Source organism: Lissotriton vulgaris, chromosome 3_1 (assembly GCF_964263255.1).
Source record: "Lissotriton vulgaris chromosome 3_1, aLisVul1.2, whole genome shotgun sequence".
NCBI classification, from domain to species: Eukaryota; Metazoa; Chordata; class Amphibia; order Caudata; family Salamandridae; genus Lissotriton; species Lissotriton vulgaris.
In genome coordinates, this window is record NC_141689.1 from 2,136,632,596 (window position 1) to 2,136,648,535 (window position 15,940).

General features: G+C 43.1%; 1 protein-coding gene across 7 annotated transcripts in view; it reads right to left on the minus strand.

Annotated features, from left to right (window-relative positions):
* The window catches only part of LIMCH1 (LIM and calponin homology domains 1), an 892,718-nt gene that overhangs the window by 428,515 nt on the left and 448,263 nt on the right, over nt 1–15,940 (minus strand). For all 7 annotated transcript variants that reach the window (XM_086962709.1, XM_086962710.1, XM_086962708.1 and 4 more), the window contains exon 5: nt 12,191–12,221. In XM_086962709.1, the coding sequence (XP_086818835.1) occupies nt 12,191–12,221 (31 nt within the window). The remainder of the gene's footprint in view (nt 1–12,190; nt 12,222–15,940) is intronic.

The window sequence follows — 15,940 nt, forward strand, 5'->3', positions numbered from 1 at the left end:
CCAAGTATGTTTTTAAACATTGGGACAGGGTGGGAAACGCAAAGGTGATAGTTGGAGCGATTGTAAAAGTCAGTAATAGACATACACTACCCTTGTATTTCAGTCAGATGCCCTAAGTGCGATCGGTATGCCCATACATGGGTCGCGTGATCGAATTGCCACCAGTCACAGGCTGCTCCTCACAAAAGCGGGCATGCCTGGTATGGGCCTACGTATGCTCCGTATACAGATGGCCTGGCAGTTTGGGTTGGACTGCTCTTATAAGAGTAGTACGAAGCCTGATTTACATAGGATTGGCCCTGATCTACACTTCTTTAGAGGGCAAAAAAAGGATGGAATGAAATGCAGCCCAAACGATTGCTGACAACAGAGCAAGCATTTCACCGATCATCTTTTTTCAGTTTGACAATTTTTACGTATGTTCAATTTCAATCCTCTAATAATCTCAATACCTGTGATCAATTCTCAAACACAGAACAGCAGCAAGAAGAAACGCAAAATGAAGGGCTGCCATCATGAACTTGGGATTTTAGCTACATTGTGGGGGCTGCCATCATGTACTTGGGATTTTAGCTGCATTGTGGGGGCTGCCATCATGTACTTGGGATTTTAGCTGCATTGTGGTTAATATTAAACTACAGAGAAAAAATCATATCTTGGCTCAAATAGGGGAAAATGTATATGCCCAGACACTAAAATAAAAGTGTCCTCCATTATGGAACCGGAGCACAAATAAAAAAAAAAAAATTAAAACACATTCACCAATCAGGGCAGTTTTGAACTTGTAAAGACATTCTGTGTGGGTATTTTGCAAGGTAAGAAGACTGCATGCATCTTGTGTTTGCTGCAGGCAAGTTTTGTAGTGATATCAGAAAAATCAACGGTAAAAACCTCGTTAAAAAACGGGCACACACTCCTAAAAAGACCCGTCCCCCACACACTAACCTCTCAGCCCAGCCCATCGGGCACTGCCTGATTGCCCTATAGGCCAATCCAACAAACACCATGGTTCAGCAAGTGTGCAGTAACTGCCTTCCATAAGTAAATATCCTTTACATCTCTGTGCGTTGTACACAGAACCATTCTTCATCACAAAACTTCGCTAATTAAATCCACTTCTCTTCTATTCACAAAATTCAACCCGGCCAGGAGAATGGGAGAGAGATCAAAAAATAAATTAGCAAGACTAAACGTTGTAAAGTTCTTTGTTTCTCTACTGTTCCCTCACATTGTCTGGACTCACACTGAGGACAGAAAGTAGTATACGGTAGAAATACCAACACACTGTAGTTTTCAGGAATGTTTTTTGCTTTAGATTTCTCACAATGTAGTACGTTTCACGGGGTTTCGAAAATCTAATTTATTTCATCATGATTATGGGTCGTATAATCTTGGAAACCGAAATTAAATAAACCCTACAATAATTTTTTTTAATGTGTAGTTTAAAAACAAAAAGTCTTCTGTTTCTCTGTGTCCCCTGGTAGACCACAGTTACCAAAAAAAACTGGCATACTCATGTGTGACGGTAGTAACAACTGACCAGGAAGCTCTCGCTGAAAAGCTGGTGATTCCTAGCACACCTATCCTACACCAGTTCTCACGGAGGGAAAACTCAGAAATAGCGAAAGGTATCGCAGATACCTTTGCAGTGTTATCTGGCGAATTATCTGACAAGTACAAGAAAATAATATTTGAACAACATCCTGGACACTTAGAAGAGCACTAGGCTTATGCAAACACGGTGGAACGGTGCCTACCACACACCCAGGTTTCTGCATAATACCAATATTTTCTTTTCAGAAAATATAGCTTTGCTATGTTTCCATGGGAACAGGTTTCCCGTAGGCAAGGTACAGAACGCTCGATACTTGTGCTATTTAATCTCTGCATGTAGTGTTTACCTTCACTGCAGTTTCAAAACCAATTCAAAAATCAGTGCCACGGTATGCCAAGCAGCAAATTTGATATTTAAGTTGGCACTGGGGCTCAGTATGTTTTAAGGCTTAGATCTATTATAAAAAAGTTGTGTGCAACCTCTGAGGCTAAGAAGAGAAACAGTCGGAAACTGAACAGGAACAAGGCCGGGACTATGCAATGAACTGCACAAGAAGGGTCATTAAACTAGGTCTGTGCAAGGCAACATGTTCTGCACCTGATGCACCTTCCCAACTCATTTCTAAGATGCTCAGGAGAAGAACTGTCCCCTTGACAGTCACGTGGATTGAATCCTGGCCCCTCTTGAGATGCACCTCCCTCGAGTAGCAACACTACGCCCTCTTCCTTGAGAATCTCTTTATTGCTTTATCACATATAAGCTTGCGGCAAGTTGGACTTTTCAAAAACCAACGGACGGAATCTTCAGATTTTAGTCTCTGCAAATGGTCCAACCACACGAAAAAGCACTACAACTTTGAAGGAAAACTTATGTGTTCAATCTTTCTTCACAGGTTCCTCAAAGTGAACAGCCTGAGAAGAAAGCGCCATTAAAGCAGAAAGACCAGACACGGCCATCAGGACTGCAAACGTCGCACTCCGAGATTTCAGTTCCAATGTAAGGACAATCGAAAATCAATCGTCAATAAAGAACACCTTAGGCAAAACAAAAACCAAACACCATAGAATCAACAGAATCCTGAGACAAACGAGAGCTTATTTCCCGGGAGAACCTCTCGAGCTCTTTTGCACAGGTTGTGTCCTATCCAGATCTACAAGAAGGGCTGGCCTTAGTAAACCATGTGGACTCCAAGTCTACATTATTTGTCTTTTTACGAGGCACATTCCTCGCTGCCTCCCATATCAGCCTACATCCCTTCATTGCGCTACTTTTTTACTAAGTGCTGTTTGAGTTACCCCTATCGATGTCATGTTTAGCTTAATAACTATTTCTATTAGAATACGCATGTTTCATTCTGGGCTGCTCTGAATTGTGCTACTTATTAAAATATGACACCTGATGCCACTACCAGCTAGTCCCTGTCTGTTTATCTCACTCTTGTAGGTTCCTGCTTTCTCCCTTTATGAAGGTTTTCCGGTCTTTATTTTCCTCACTCTTTCCATTTTGGTGTTTTTCCTCTCTCTCACTCCCGTAAATGATCTGATGCGAAAAATTGCTGGTCAACAAAAATGAGTGCAGATGGGCCCACTGGCTCAAATTAAGTACTGTTGCTAGCCATACCAACACATTAACGGTTTGTTGCAAGCCTCAAATGCTCACTGCTAACAGTGCTTCACTAAAATATTAAGATCTGCCTTCCCCATTTTAATTGGGTGCAGCAAAATTGGGTTATTGTTTGGGGGTGGGTGAAACCCTACTCAAGCAGTAACCACAATTCTTGTCAAGATGAAACCCAAGCAAACCCCAAATTAACATGTGCTCAACCTTCTGGTAGCTTGGCACAAAAGCGGTCAGGCTTAACTGAGAGGCAATGTGTAAAGTATTTATGCACCATACAAACAGTAGCAAAGGGAAAACACAAGAAAAATACCACAACAATTTAGAAAAAGAGAGTAACATGTAATAAGTTATTTGACACCAAAACAACGACAATCCAATTAGTAGACCCCGAGATATGAAATCTAAAGGTTTTGTGAAAATGAAGAGCTAAGAAACACCAACTATGTTTAACATGTTGCAGTAGACCAAGTTCAAGTCACAAATTCTGATTAACCACATTGAAGCACAATGAGGATACAGAATTAAATGCACTGAATAGTACCTGTGGGCTTGGGCGCCAAGATGCAAAGTCCTTATTTCGATCTGTAGACCGGTGTCAAGGTACTGTCCACAAGGAACTGTCCACAAGGAACTGTACACAAGGAGCTGCGATGCAAGGTCTGGTGTCGAGATGCGTTGCGCAGCAGCGGACTGATGAGCCTTCAACGAGGAGATGCATCGTGCTGCAACAGGTTGATGAGCCATTGACGAGCTGATGAGATACGAGACCCTGTGTTGTTGTTGAAGGAGACTCAGGGGCTTGCGAGGACTTGTGCTGAGATGCGTCCGCATTGAGGGCGACCTGCGTCACACTGGGACGGCGTCTATAGAGAGCTGCGCTGTGCTGCATAAAGATCCGTGGAGTTATGTCGACATGGAAGGAGCCGGTTACGTCTCTGTGGCTTGAATAGGTGACCAGCCAACTGACCCTTGGAGATTCCTTGGAGTCCTGGGTCCACAGAGGCATGCTTAATTTAGCAGGGCAGCTTATGACATCAGAAGAGTCCTGGGGCAGCAACAGAAGGCCTTGGATAGCAAAACAGTCTTTGGCCAGCAAGCAGGTCAGCAGGGCAGACTTCACAGCTAGGCAGTCCTTCCTGGTAGAGTTCACAAATCCAGAAACGATCTGAAGATTTGGCTCCGAGGGTCTACTATTTATACCTGGTGCCCACTTTGAAGTGGGAGAAGATTCTAGAGTCTTACCGCTAAAGAGGAGTCCAGAATTTCCCTCCTCCCTGCCCTGGTCCCAGCTTGCCTGGGTGCACAAAAGGCTAGTGTGAAACCCTTTGTGATGGGGTAACTCCTCCCTCTAATCCTGACCGAGATGGCCTAACCTGCCAGCACCTATTCCCCCTTTGTCTCACTATGTCGGCGCAATACACAAAGAACAAATGCCAGCTACACCTAGTCATGTGGCCCAGGCTTCAGCCACCAAATGGTTCGGACAAAATAATGGCAGCTTTCTAAAAGTGTCATTTTCATTATTGTGTCTTAAAATCCAATTTTACCATTAAAGAGGGTTTTAAATTACAATTCTTTTGAGACCCAGCTCAACTTTCCTACCTGCTACCAACTGAACGTTATCACTTTTTAAATGCAATAAGGTGCTCAATGTTGCTGTCTGGGAGAGGCAGGCCTTGCAGTAGTGAAAAACAAATTAAAAGAGTTTTCAGTGCTGGGTCATGTAAAACTTGAAAGTACATGACCGACTTTTCAGATACACTGCACCCTGCCCTATGGACTGTTTGTGGCCTACCCAGAGGCAACTTCTATGTATTAAGAAAGAAGGTTTGGGCCTGGTAAAAGGTTTATTTTGCCAAGTCGAAATGGCAGATTAAAACTGCAGACATAGGCTGAAGTGGAAGAACTGAGGGATGTTTAAAAGGGCCTTAAAGGGCTACTTAAGTGGGCGACACATTAACCGGTCAAAGAGTTTCACGTTTGGCAACCCAAGGTGAATGCAATTCCCTGAGACTTTAATATGTGAACTGGTTAGAACTTCCGGTGAGTTTCTTGGAATTTGATACTCGTGTTCGGTAATTTAATCCCTAAGTACCAGTGTAATTTTGGATACCCGTGGTAGCACAACTACGGTTTCTTGAGATTAGGAAGATAAATTGGTGCAATTTTTCACCTAGAGGATATCATTTCTTGACCTGACTTTTTTGGTTGCACTCAAACACTGTTTCATGTCTTGATGATGACCTAACAAATCAATAAGGTTGAAACGCAGTCGACGTTCTCCTTTGGCAAACCAAGAGGAAGCATACATTGCATTCTGATCTTATTATAATACAGTGAAATATTTGCATTGTTTTTTCCTCCGCCATTGTGTGTGTTTTTTATTTACACTGTGACTTGCATTATTATATGCTATGTGTAACCTTGTAAGCGTCAATTGTCTGTTTATTTTGGATTCTGCATTCTTCATGCTTTACAAAAAATATATTCAATAACAAAAAAGTGTTCTACAAGAATCTAATGTGGGTACCTTATTTTTCGTTTCACCATTGTTGCACTGAGTCATACATTTTCGTGATTTCATTACAGTATCATTAGTGTTACCTTTTTTTAAAGAATTTATTTTCCCTGAACTGTTGTAGCTGCTACACTGTTTATTGGCCACAGGTTCTGGGGAATAGGGCTGCCCCAGTTTGATGTAATCAACATGCCCATTGGTATAATTTAATTTACAGGCCCACCACTTTACTAGGGGCTTCCAAGGAAACTAAATGTGCCAATTGGGTGTAATCCAATTCCACTACGTTTAAGGGAGAGAGCACAAGTACTTTAGCACTGATTAGCTGTGGTAAAGTGCGCAGAATCCTAAGGCCAGCTAAAACGAAGTCAGCGAAAACAGGAGTACTGAAGGCAAGGAGATAAGCGAAATCCACCCCAAGGATGTCAGGATCAACAAAAGGCTTGAAAGAACATTTTCTTTGAAGCGCACTCGTTCCTTGGCTTATAGGCTGCTCTGAAGTTGTGGGGCACAATTGTAACACAGCATGCCACACTGAACACCTTCCTCACAGCGAGGGGTGCCTGAGGGAGAAGGACAGGCCATTTAATAACAGACTGCTTCTGACAATATTCTTGGCTCTGATCCATTGGCAGCCATCAACATTCTGCCTACTGTACAGTGTACTAGTAAGACTATGGCACGCTGTCTCACAAAGTCAGCAACATGGATTTCCATGGATTGTGGGGTTACACCCAGTCACGAATGAGTGCAGCTGGTGCTAGAAAACAGGGGACAAGTTAGTCCAGTGCATTAGCACAAAACGTCACTGAACTTCTGACATGAGCCCAGACTTTTAAAGGCCCATGAGCCTGCAGAGACAAGAAAAAAGAAAGGGGGTTCACTGTCATACAAGAGCTATTAGAAAGGATAGGTCCATCTGGAGACTGCCCAAACCTCTTAAAGGATACTTTAATTGGACCTCCACTTCTGAGACGTTAATGAAAGTGACAACAAGCATGATATCTATGTATCTTTCTTATTCACTACTCTAGCGTAGCAACAATGACCTGTAGTTGTTACAATAATAAGAACATTCATCCAGAATGCAAAGAAAATTCCTAACTCCTTCTAAACCTTAAAAACAGCCTAATACAATCTTGTCTTGCTTTCTAAAGCGGTGTTAAAATGCACACAGACACAAGATACCTTTCCTGTACTGCCTTCTGTGAGCATAACCCTTTCCTTTGAACCAAATCCAAGTCCATGGATAGCAGAATCCTATCTAGTGTGTGTTCACCACAAAGTCCTTCTCAGCACAGCGATTCCACTCATTAGTTACAAGTGTAAGGATGGGCTTTTTAAATGAATACATGGAATAAAATAAAAAATACAAATGCATCAATAACTATATTATATCATATAGGATACAATTAATTATCTTGAGTGAAGCATTGAGAGAGTCATGGTTCCCCTCCATCTCCCTCAACAATGGTGATAAATAGATTATACTCTGTACATCTGCAAGTAGGGTTTACGCCATGGTGTGGTTTCATGTGTAATTGCATTTCCAAAGGGTATTTAACCGAAACCAGGATGCAAGGGGGTGTATTTGTGCAGTAGGGTAAAATCACACTGAAGTGATCTTGTGACTCAAGGAGAGCTGCTTCCCTGTGTAAAGTTATGGTTACATGCAGATTGAGAGGCAGGAAAAAAGGGGTTCTCATGTCTATTTTGCAGTACTGCGCTAATAAACTCAAATTGGACACCTGCACTGCAGTAATGCGTGAACGAGCGCTTACCAGAAAATTTGCTCTAAATAAAGGTGCTATTGGGCAACATGTATTCACTGTGGTCCCACATGAGCTAGGAATGGGCCCGGTTCAGAAACCGCCAGCTCTGCTACTTAAGCTCTATTGACTTACCCGCCCATGCTTCTGAGCTGTGGCCTTGTGCCAGGCTTGCATTGCCTCTTTGAGGGTTCTGGTGCTGCCGATTTCACTGTTCACTTCTCCTCGCACTGTACAAGATAAGGGCTGTGGGACCCTGTGTTGCACTCTCCAGGCAACTTTTGACACTCATCTGCATCGGACTCACTTTTTCTGCATTCACTGGGCTTCAGGGATTTGCGCGATGTACCGTCTTTCTAGGCTGCAGCATCCACATCTGGAGATGTCATGTGTGCTGAAGGAGTTACGTTGGATCAGTCTCACCGGTATGTTTCCAACATGGCAGGGCCATAGGGTTCAGTTATATCAATGTGTGAGTTGTTGTAGGCCAGAGGGCCTCTGGGATTATCTACCAGGGTCTCCCCCTTTTTAGCTTTCCAGCAAATGAAGGCCTTCTGTGCATTGGGCCGAAGTGCACGGAACGAACCACAATTGATTCACTATAAGTGTGAAAGGCTGCTTTACTGAAGACAGGTGCACCTTACACAAACATAACCTTGCCTTTACTACATCGAACTATAAAAAATACATCTTCGTATCCACCTCCCCCCACCCCTAATGTTTTACCCAAACACAATTACACTTTATTTAACATACCCAAATTAATCAATAACTTTCCCCCCTTTAAAAACGTTGTAACCTGCTTCTCAACTTATCTAAAGATCTACCTACTCGATCAATAACTGTTAACTCTTAAAACCCTGTAACCTCTTCTCTAACTAAGTATAATCAACCTAACCTCCTTACCTACCTGTCCCCAAACAAAAATTAAACAGTAACAAACTGGTGAAAAAAGGCAACCGACGCCATGCACCTGCTTCAAGCAACAACCAAAATATATAACATTAACCCCCTGATGCACCTGTTCCCAAAGAAAACGTACCAAGGCAATATATACCTTAGGGGGGGAAAAAAACCCACAAAAGACACCCCAAACCCCTAAACATTGGGTGGGAGGGTGGGCAAAAACGTTCCCTTACTACCGGAGATTTCGGCAGCCGTGGCACCTTCCAAAATGGTGACAAGGCTCCGAAATGGCTGTCTATGTACCCCTCACCCTAGCCCAAAAATAGCTTAAAGGCTCGACTGCACCACCCGGCCCAAAAATCAGGGGGTGTGAGCCTCCCTGGTGGTCATCACCACCAAAGCCCCATTGTAGGGTACACCTCGAGATTGTTACTAAAGCTTTTTTTCTATATTATAAAATGGTCCATCATATCCATTGCAGCTTAAGCACCACCCCATTTTCTCCCAGGTCCCTAATTACATTTCCGTATCTAGAATTGGCCCAAGGATTTCTCCTGTGGCCCCCCCGCCTGTTACTGAAGCCATCCCCTGTGCTTGCATCATATTCCACACATCTTCCTGCTGGACATCCTGGAAGATCTAAGAAAGCAGCTTCCAGTACTTAACCTTGGGCTCATTGGCTTAGCGCATGGGGTCTGGTCCTCGATACTGGAGTGGAAGGGGTTTCTGGCGCTTAGCTCTAAGTTGGACAGTCTTTCATAGGCCCCTGTCTCACTGGGCGGAATGAGAGACATTCATGTGGTTTTAACTCTGGGACATTCTAAGTCCATCAATGCCACCTTTCTTTAGGATACTGCCTTTGGCTCTCAGCTGCACTTTTATCCAATGTGTTGCCCTTGCACCAAACATACTGCTGCCCCCACCCACACTGCGCCGTTACAAAGCTAAAGGTTTAAATGTTGCCATCGTTTTCACTCATCAAATTGTCAAGGGAGCAGAGCGGACCGGATTAGCAGTACTCCATCCAGTAACACCACACAGCCTGTATTTTCAAACTGAGCCTTTACACAGCAGCAGCTTTACTAGAGGTGTTGTTTTCATGTCTGGTCAGTGTTGTAAAACACTACAAACAAGGTTCTCTGCTCAAGTTTGAAAAGGTGTTCATGCGGAAAGGAGTCCCTGATGTTGAAATGGGAGGGCGTAAATGCTTTGGTCTGAATCACGCGTCTAGTGTAGGTGATGCTTTCTCTTAAGATCGTGAATACTGTAAAAGCAGTCAGTGAGTTTATTCCATCAAAAACTCACACATTGTGTCCTCCAAAATGTATTGCATACATGTACCTGACCCCTGCAACCTGCAGACTTCCACCAGAGGCATGGGCTGAGAAAAGAACCTTCGGACTGGGTGGACATGACTGTTCTGCTAACGCATGTAGGCGCTTGAGGGATGAGGATGGGTGTTGGAGGGCTAAGGAGGTATCTACTTAGGGCCATATCATCCAGTAGGGGGTGGAGTGGAAGAGCTGGCTGAAGTGAGTTGGATCAGGTGATGATGTATTGTTCAGACCTTGGAGGCAACATCTTCCCTCAAACAGGAATAAAGACACTTGTCTCCTATGCAACTGAGTGCCCTCACCCCTTCAACCTTGGGTATGGTGAGCAAAAGAACAATGGATTTAACCCAGATCTCTTGACTAGAGGTGAACGTTTGATTTGCTCTGCATTCCATTCATCCTCTGTGTCTTTTGCTTTCTCACCCTAAGTGCGCCGAGTACGCCTAGACGTGGGTCCCGGGCTCACTGTACCACTGTATTCAACCTAGCCTGGCTGATGAGGAGTGATGCCCCGAAACCCGTCCCAGGATGCTTGTTTCCGGTTCAGGGAGGTCCTGGCTTGGCAGTTTGGGCTGCACTGTTCCCATGAGTAACAGAGTCAAGACAGATATGCATATGGATGGGTCTAAATTGGGGTGGCATGGTAAGCAAAAGAACAATGGATTTAACCCAGATCTCTTGACTAGGGGTGAATGTTTGATTTGCTCTGCATTCCGTCTATCCTCTGTGTCTTTTTTGCTTCCATTCCACTACAGCCAAAGGCTCCACGACCCGACCTTAAGGGTCCTGACATTTGCGGAGACATAGCAGCCGGGAAACGACTTAAGCTACCCAACAACCTCTGCCCTCTAGCCTGTCCTCATGTAAAAGGGCAGGTAACATACTATCGCATTAGTATATCTTATTTTCCTGATCTTGGCCCAACTATTGCTAAGGGATGTACGTATATGTCATAGCAAGAAATGACTGACTTTGTGCATTTCTTTATGGTTTTCACTCACTGGGACATTGAACGCCCAACAGATGTAGAACAGTTTTTAAGACTACATCAATCCATCTCGATCCCGGTCAAAGAGAACCTATATATGACTTTAAAATCCAACAGTACACAGGCATGCTCTCTTCAGTATCCTGCGCAGTTGGTGAATTATGGTGAAGTTTGGGTTTCACCACCTGAGAACATAACTTAACCTTTTCGGGAAGTGCCAGACACTGTGTTGCATGCCTAACTGTGCCAGGCGCTTTGTGTACTGTGGGCACCCTGGTGCCACGGCACCTGCTGCACTATTAATAGCTATGCCCCAATCAAATAGAAAAAGCAAAAACTGACTCAAAACATAACCTCCCAATGTGCTTTGACACAGGCATCACTACCATATATGAATCATCTGTAAATATATAAATATAAGAAGAAAATGCAATAAGAACAAACCATTTCTGTTCAGGCTGAGTACTCCAGAACCGAACCGCCATCCAGTTCACTAAAGTGCTACTGGACCATACAACTGAAAATGAAACACTTTAAAAACAACCAGACATGCAGAGAGTTATCGTACTCGTCCTGCGCATTAACATATATCGATCATTCGGCAAGCGGTTTCATTTTTACAGTATGTATGTTATTCGATAAATGCTTGGGGAATCACCCGCCGCTCATGGCCGTGGGCCACACTACATTCAATAATTTGCAGCCGACAAGAAAACCACAAACTATTTCTAAACGCTCGCCCGCGATGCCAGCTAACATAATTCATGAATAGCATATTTGATCCGACAATTAGCAATGAATGCATTGCTTCTCCGGGCCTCCACCAGCAAGCCACTGCGTGAACACGGAATTAGCATACTGCAGGTTCGGATGCGGTATTCCCACAAATACGTACACTTTGTTGTAGTCATACTGAGGATATAGGACAAGAAATATTTGAGAGTTGGTCCAATACCCGCAAGTGGGATCTGAATAGGGAGCCTTGCCGAGTTCTGTTTTTTCATCTAAACAGATTTACACCGCATTCAACAGCAAGGTACAGCTCACCGGGCGCTATTTCTAAATGCGCGCGTTTCTGCTTTCCTTTCAGAAAGAGAGCGCGCGCCGTAAGCAGTCCGCGCGCGCCGTCAGGAGTCCGGGCCCGCCCTCCCGTGTCCTCAACTTCAGAACAAACCCCAGCACCTGCACGTGCTCCACAGGGGAACACTGCGTGGGCGACCACGTACAGCAAGTCCTCGCAGCTCTATGCTGTCGGCTACGCGTATTTCCAAAATAAATAATTGGGCCTCGGCGCTGCAATTATATTCCCACGCAGGCCAGCTTGAGAGGCGTGTATGTGGGAGCAGTCTAAAGACGCGCGCTGGTTCCTGCCGACATCCAAGCCTTAGTCAGCAGTAGGTCTTAAACAATGGCTACCCCGGACAGAGCACGTGACAGTCAGACACTGGCCGGGGAAATACAGTCATGATCAACAAAACGTAAACACTCACACATACTTACATTTTTCAGCTTCCTGTTGTAGTCTGTGCTCCTGGGGTGCATGAAAGAAAAAGAAGAATATTGCATAAATCAAACATTACAAGTGAATGTATACAGTATGTGCATCCTGTTATAGAAATAAAAACACTATCTTCAATACAGTGATACACAAGGGATCCCACTGGTATAACAAATACAGAGACTTCTCACAAACGAAAATGCACTCATTCACTGAATTATATTCAAAACATTATTCAGCAACAATCGGAACCATAAAGAGATTTAACATGGTCTCACTTCTCTATGAGTGATCTCGACATAACTGCTGCGTTAAGAACTGCACCACTAATGCAAAAATGAGTAGTGAAACAAAACATCTTTATGACAAAGAAAACAATATTCATCACTAAAGCCTGGAGGTATATTTAGAAAGAATTGTGTTCTTTGCTGCACACGAAAGATCTCCCACTAAAGTCAACCAATTAGGCATGTTAACACCACCTGGCTAAAATAGTTCTCTTTAATGCTTGAAAACTGAAAGAAACCACAGACAGTTAGTTTGTATCTTTTGCAAAATGGCTAGTGTCACCCATAATTTTTTTCCACCTGAGCTACAAAATACATTTTTGCTTAAAAATCCCAATTTTTCTGGATATGAAGGATTATTTGGCAAATGAGGCAAATCTATGCCCGCATGGAAAATCCATGCAATTGAGTAATTCTGGTGGCAATGGACTCACCATACTATTGTTTACATGACTGTTTCACATTTTCTGGGGCACATACTTTGCAACGAGCCACGGTGCTTATTTACAGATGCTAGGTCATGCAAAATTGTTCACATATCTGCATGTAGAAAAAGGAGGGCCACTCCTAACAGTAGCAATAAGAAAATTAAAGATTCTGAGGTACAGTATATAGAATTATAGAGGGGATGTATCAATATTGCAGTGGTTTTCCACCAACGCCGAGGCGACTATGATGCCGATTGGAACTTCAAAGTGGAAACCAACTATTTTCTGTTAAGAATGCATCCCTTGCAAGTACAATCCTGTAAGCTTATCTGACATCAGTTGTGTAGAAGGAGATGAATCAAAGGAAAGCCATACACAAAATGGTCTTCCTCACCCTCTGCATATCCACCACACCCTTCCCTTCCCTTCTAGGCCTCGGCTATGCTCTATATTTTCTAGAAGAGAGCCGCCACAGCTGAAGTGCTGGCATCAGAATTGCTAGAAAACACGACAGACTTCCATCTCACTCGCAAATCTGTAGGTTAGAGAAAAATCCTCAATTGCAAACGACACCTAAGATTTCCTTCCCTCATTTGGGTTTGAAGAGACTTGGGATAAGAGAGGGGACATGCTATTACATTACAAGCCATTCCATTGATGCTTTCATATCTCTGGAGTCAGAGAGTTAACCACGTTACCATCACTTAGCTCAAGTTTGAGAAGACTTAAACAAGGTGGATGAGAACTGGAAAACAGTTCCTTCTCCATGCTGACATCAAATCAATGAAACGTGTTGCATCTTGTTGCTGGGGCGCCACCACAGCAAAAAACTGACGTGAGTTCCTCATTTATGATAGCTACTTTCTATGGAAGCCATGCACACCATAGAAAGATCTGGAGGTCTTTCAAACCCTACAAGAAGCATATTTAGAAACCCCACCAAGTTTATCATTCCACTCCTGGTGCACAGAAATAGTGCGTTGGCACAAGATGCATCCTTCATATTGCACAGTTGCAAAATTGTCTGGTGAACCGTTCCCATGAGGCTACTTTAACACACAATTCAATATCTGCTATGAGAAACTAAGCACTCTGCTTCTTGTTGTTGAAATCACTATAAACAAGCAACACATCTGCTATCAAGATGGCCCAAAGGCATAGAGTGAATGAATATATGTTTTTCTGTTCCGCTCCATCGCCTTCTCATCAATACACAGAACTAATGCCAACAACATGAGTGCTAGCAGGAGGGCCAGGAATTGGCCAAACATTACTTTGTATCAGGTCATGAATCTAGATGCAGCGAATGCTTCAAGGAAAACATTACCAGATGGCGCCATGTCAGTAATGAAACCAGGTCCAAATCCTGGCTTTTATTTAACAAACTAATTGATTCTGGAAGCTGTACTTTTGATTCCAGTCAATGAAACCAATTCGACTGACGTATACAATCACACTGGTTTGTAAAAAGAAAGTAAAGGACTGGGAAATTTTATAGCTGGTGACAAGGAGTAATTTTGTCACCTTAGTCAAATTTGACCCTCTCTTGTTCTTAATAAGGAGACATGTCAAAAGACGCTTTGAGAATAGTTGGAAAGGGTAAGGAAATAAAAGCTGCAACTGCATAATAATTAACTCATTGCAGATCTAACTTCGGAAACAAACAACTTGCCAATCTTGAAAAATCCCACCAGTAGCAGTAACAATATTCTTGGGCACCTAATTTAACACCATCACACAAAGTTAACAGAGCGGAAAGGCGAATATAAACCGATCCCTAACCTACATGGCAGAGTCAACCTAATTCCAATTAATGTTATTAAACCTAGGGTTGTAAACATAAGTAATGTACACAAATGTGACACTGCATTATTTGCAGTTGCTTCAGATTAATATGAAGAAAAAAATATATATAGATATGTATAGTGAGCAAGATCGCGGAGGCAATCGAAATGCGTCTGGGGCGGATACTTGTCTGCACATTTTGATGGAAGAATACATTTATCATGTATTTGTGTGCCTGGATTTCATTGGAGTGTTTGCCTTTTTGTCGTGCGGACCGGTGGTATATCCCCTCCTTACAATTGGAGGATCAGGACTTTGTTAATATATTATTAAACTAAAAGAACAGCAGAGGCCTTTCTTTACCAATGTCTTAAGTACCACACATATTCAAATTCTCACTAACCCCTTGCGTGCTGACGGGAGCACTACCTTCCTAGTTCTGCCGTCGGCCAATGGCCGATGGAGCCCCGCCCACTCTTTAGAACGCCCGCACCACGGCGGAAAAACCGCCGCGGTTAAGGCGCTAAACCTTTATTATTTATTTATTTTGAACGTTTTACAGAGCGCGAACAAGACCCTTGCGGATATCAGAGCGCTTTACAATAAGCAAGGTTACTTATACAAAAAATAAATGCAAGTTAAATACTTAAATAACATCTTGTAAAAGTTAAGCAGTAGGGTACAACCCAGAAAAATCCTGTTGAAACAGGTAAAGGGTAGAAATAATGTCTAGGTTGTCCAGTTAGACCCTTGTCATAGTAAGGATTAGTAGCGAGGGTACGTTTGGTCTCGAAATTTCTTTAGTCTATGCTCAGGTGAATTTTGCCATGAGAATCGATTTTGCATCCTTTTTGAAAGATGCAGTAGAAGAGTTCAGTCTGGTTTCTGGGGGTAGTGCATTCCATAGCCTGAGCGCCATTGAGAAGGTTTATTTACATGTTTTCTTCTTGTTGAATCTTTGCTGTTTCAGTAGTAGGTTTTCCGCACTTCTTGAAGATCTTATCCCACCAGAGATCGTCAGTTTCTGTAACAGAGAGCTGGGTGCATTGTGATGCATGGCTTTATGCGTCATACACGCTATTTTCAAATGGATTCTGGCTTCCAGTGGTAGCCAATTCAAGGATTATAAGTCTGGGGAGATGTGGGAACTTCTTTTCGAACCAGTGATGAGTCTCCCTGCAGCATTTATTGAGGCTCTTAGAGGTGTTGTTGTAGCTTTTGGAAGGCCACACAGAGACACTTCCATTCTCCA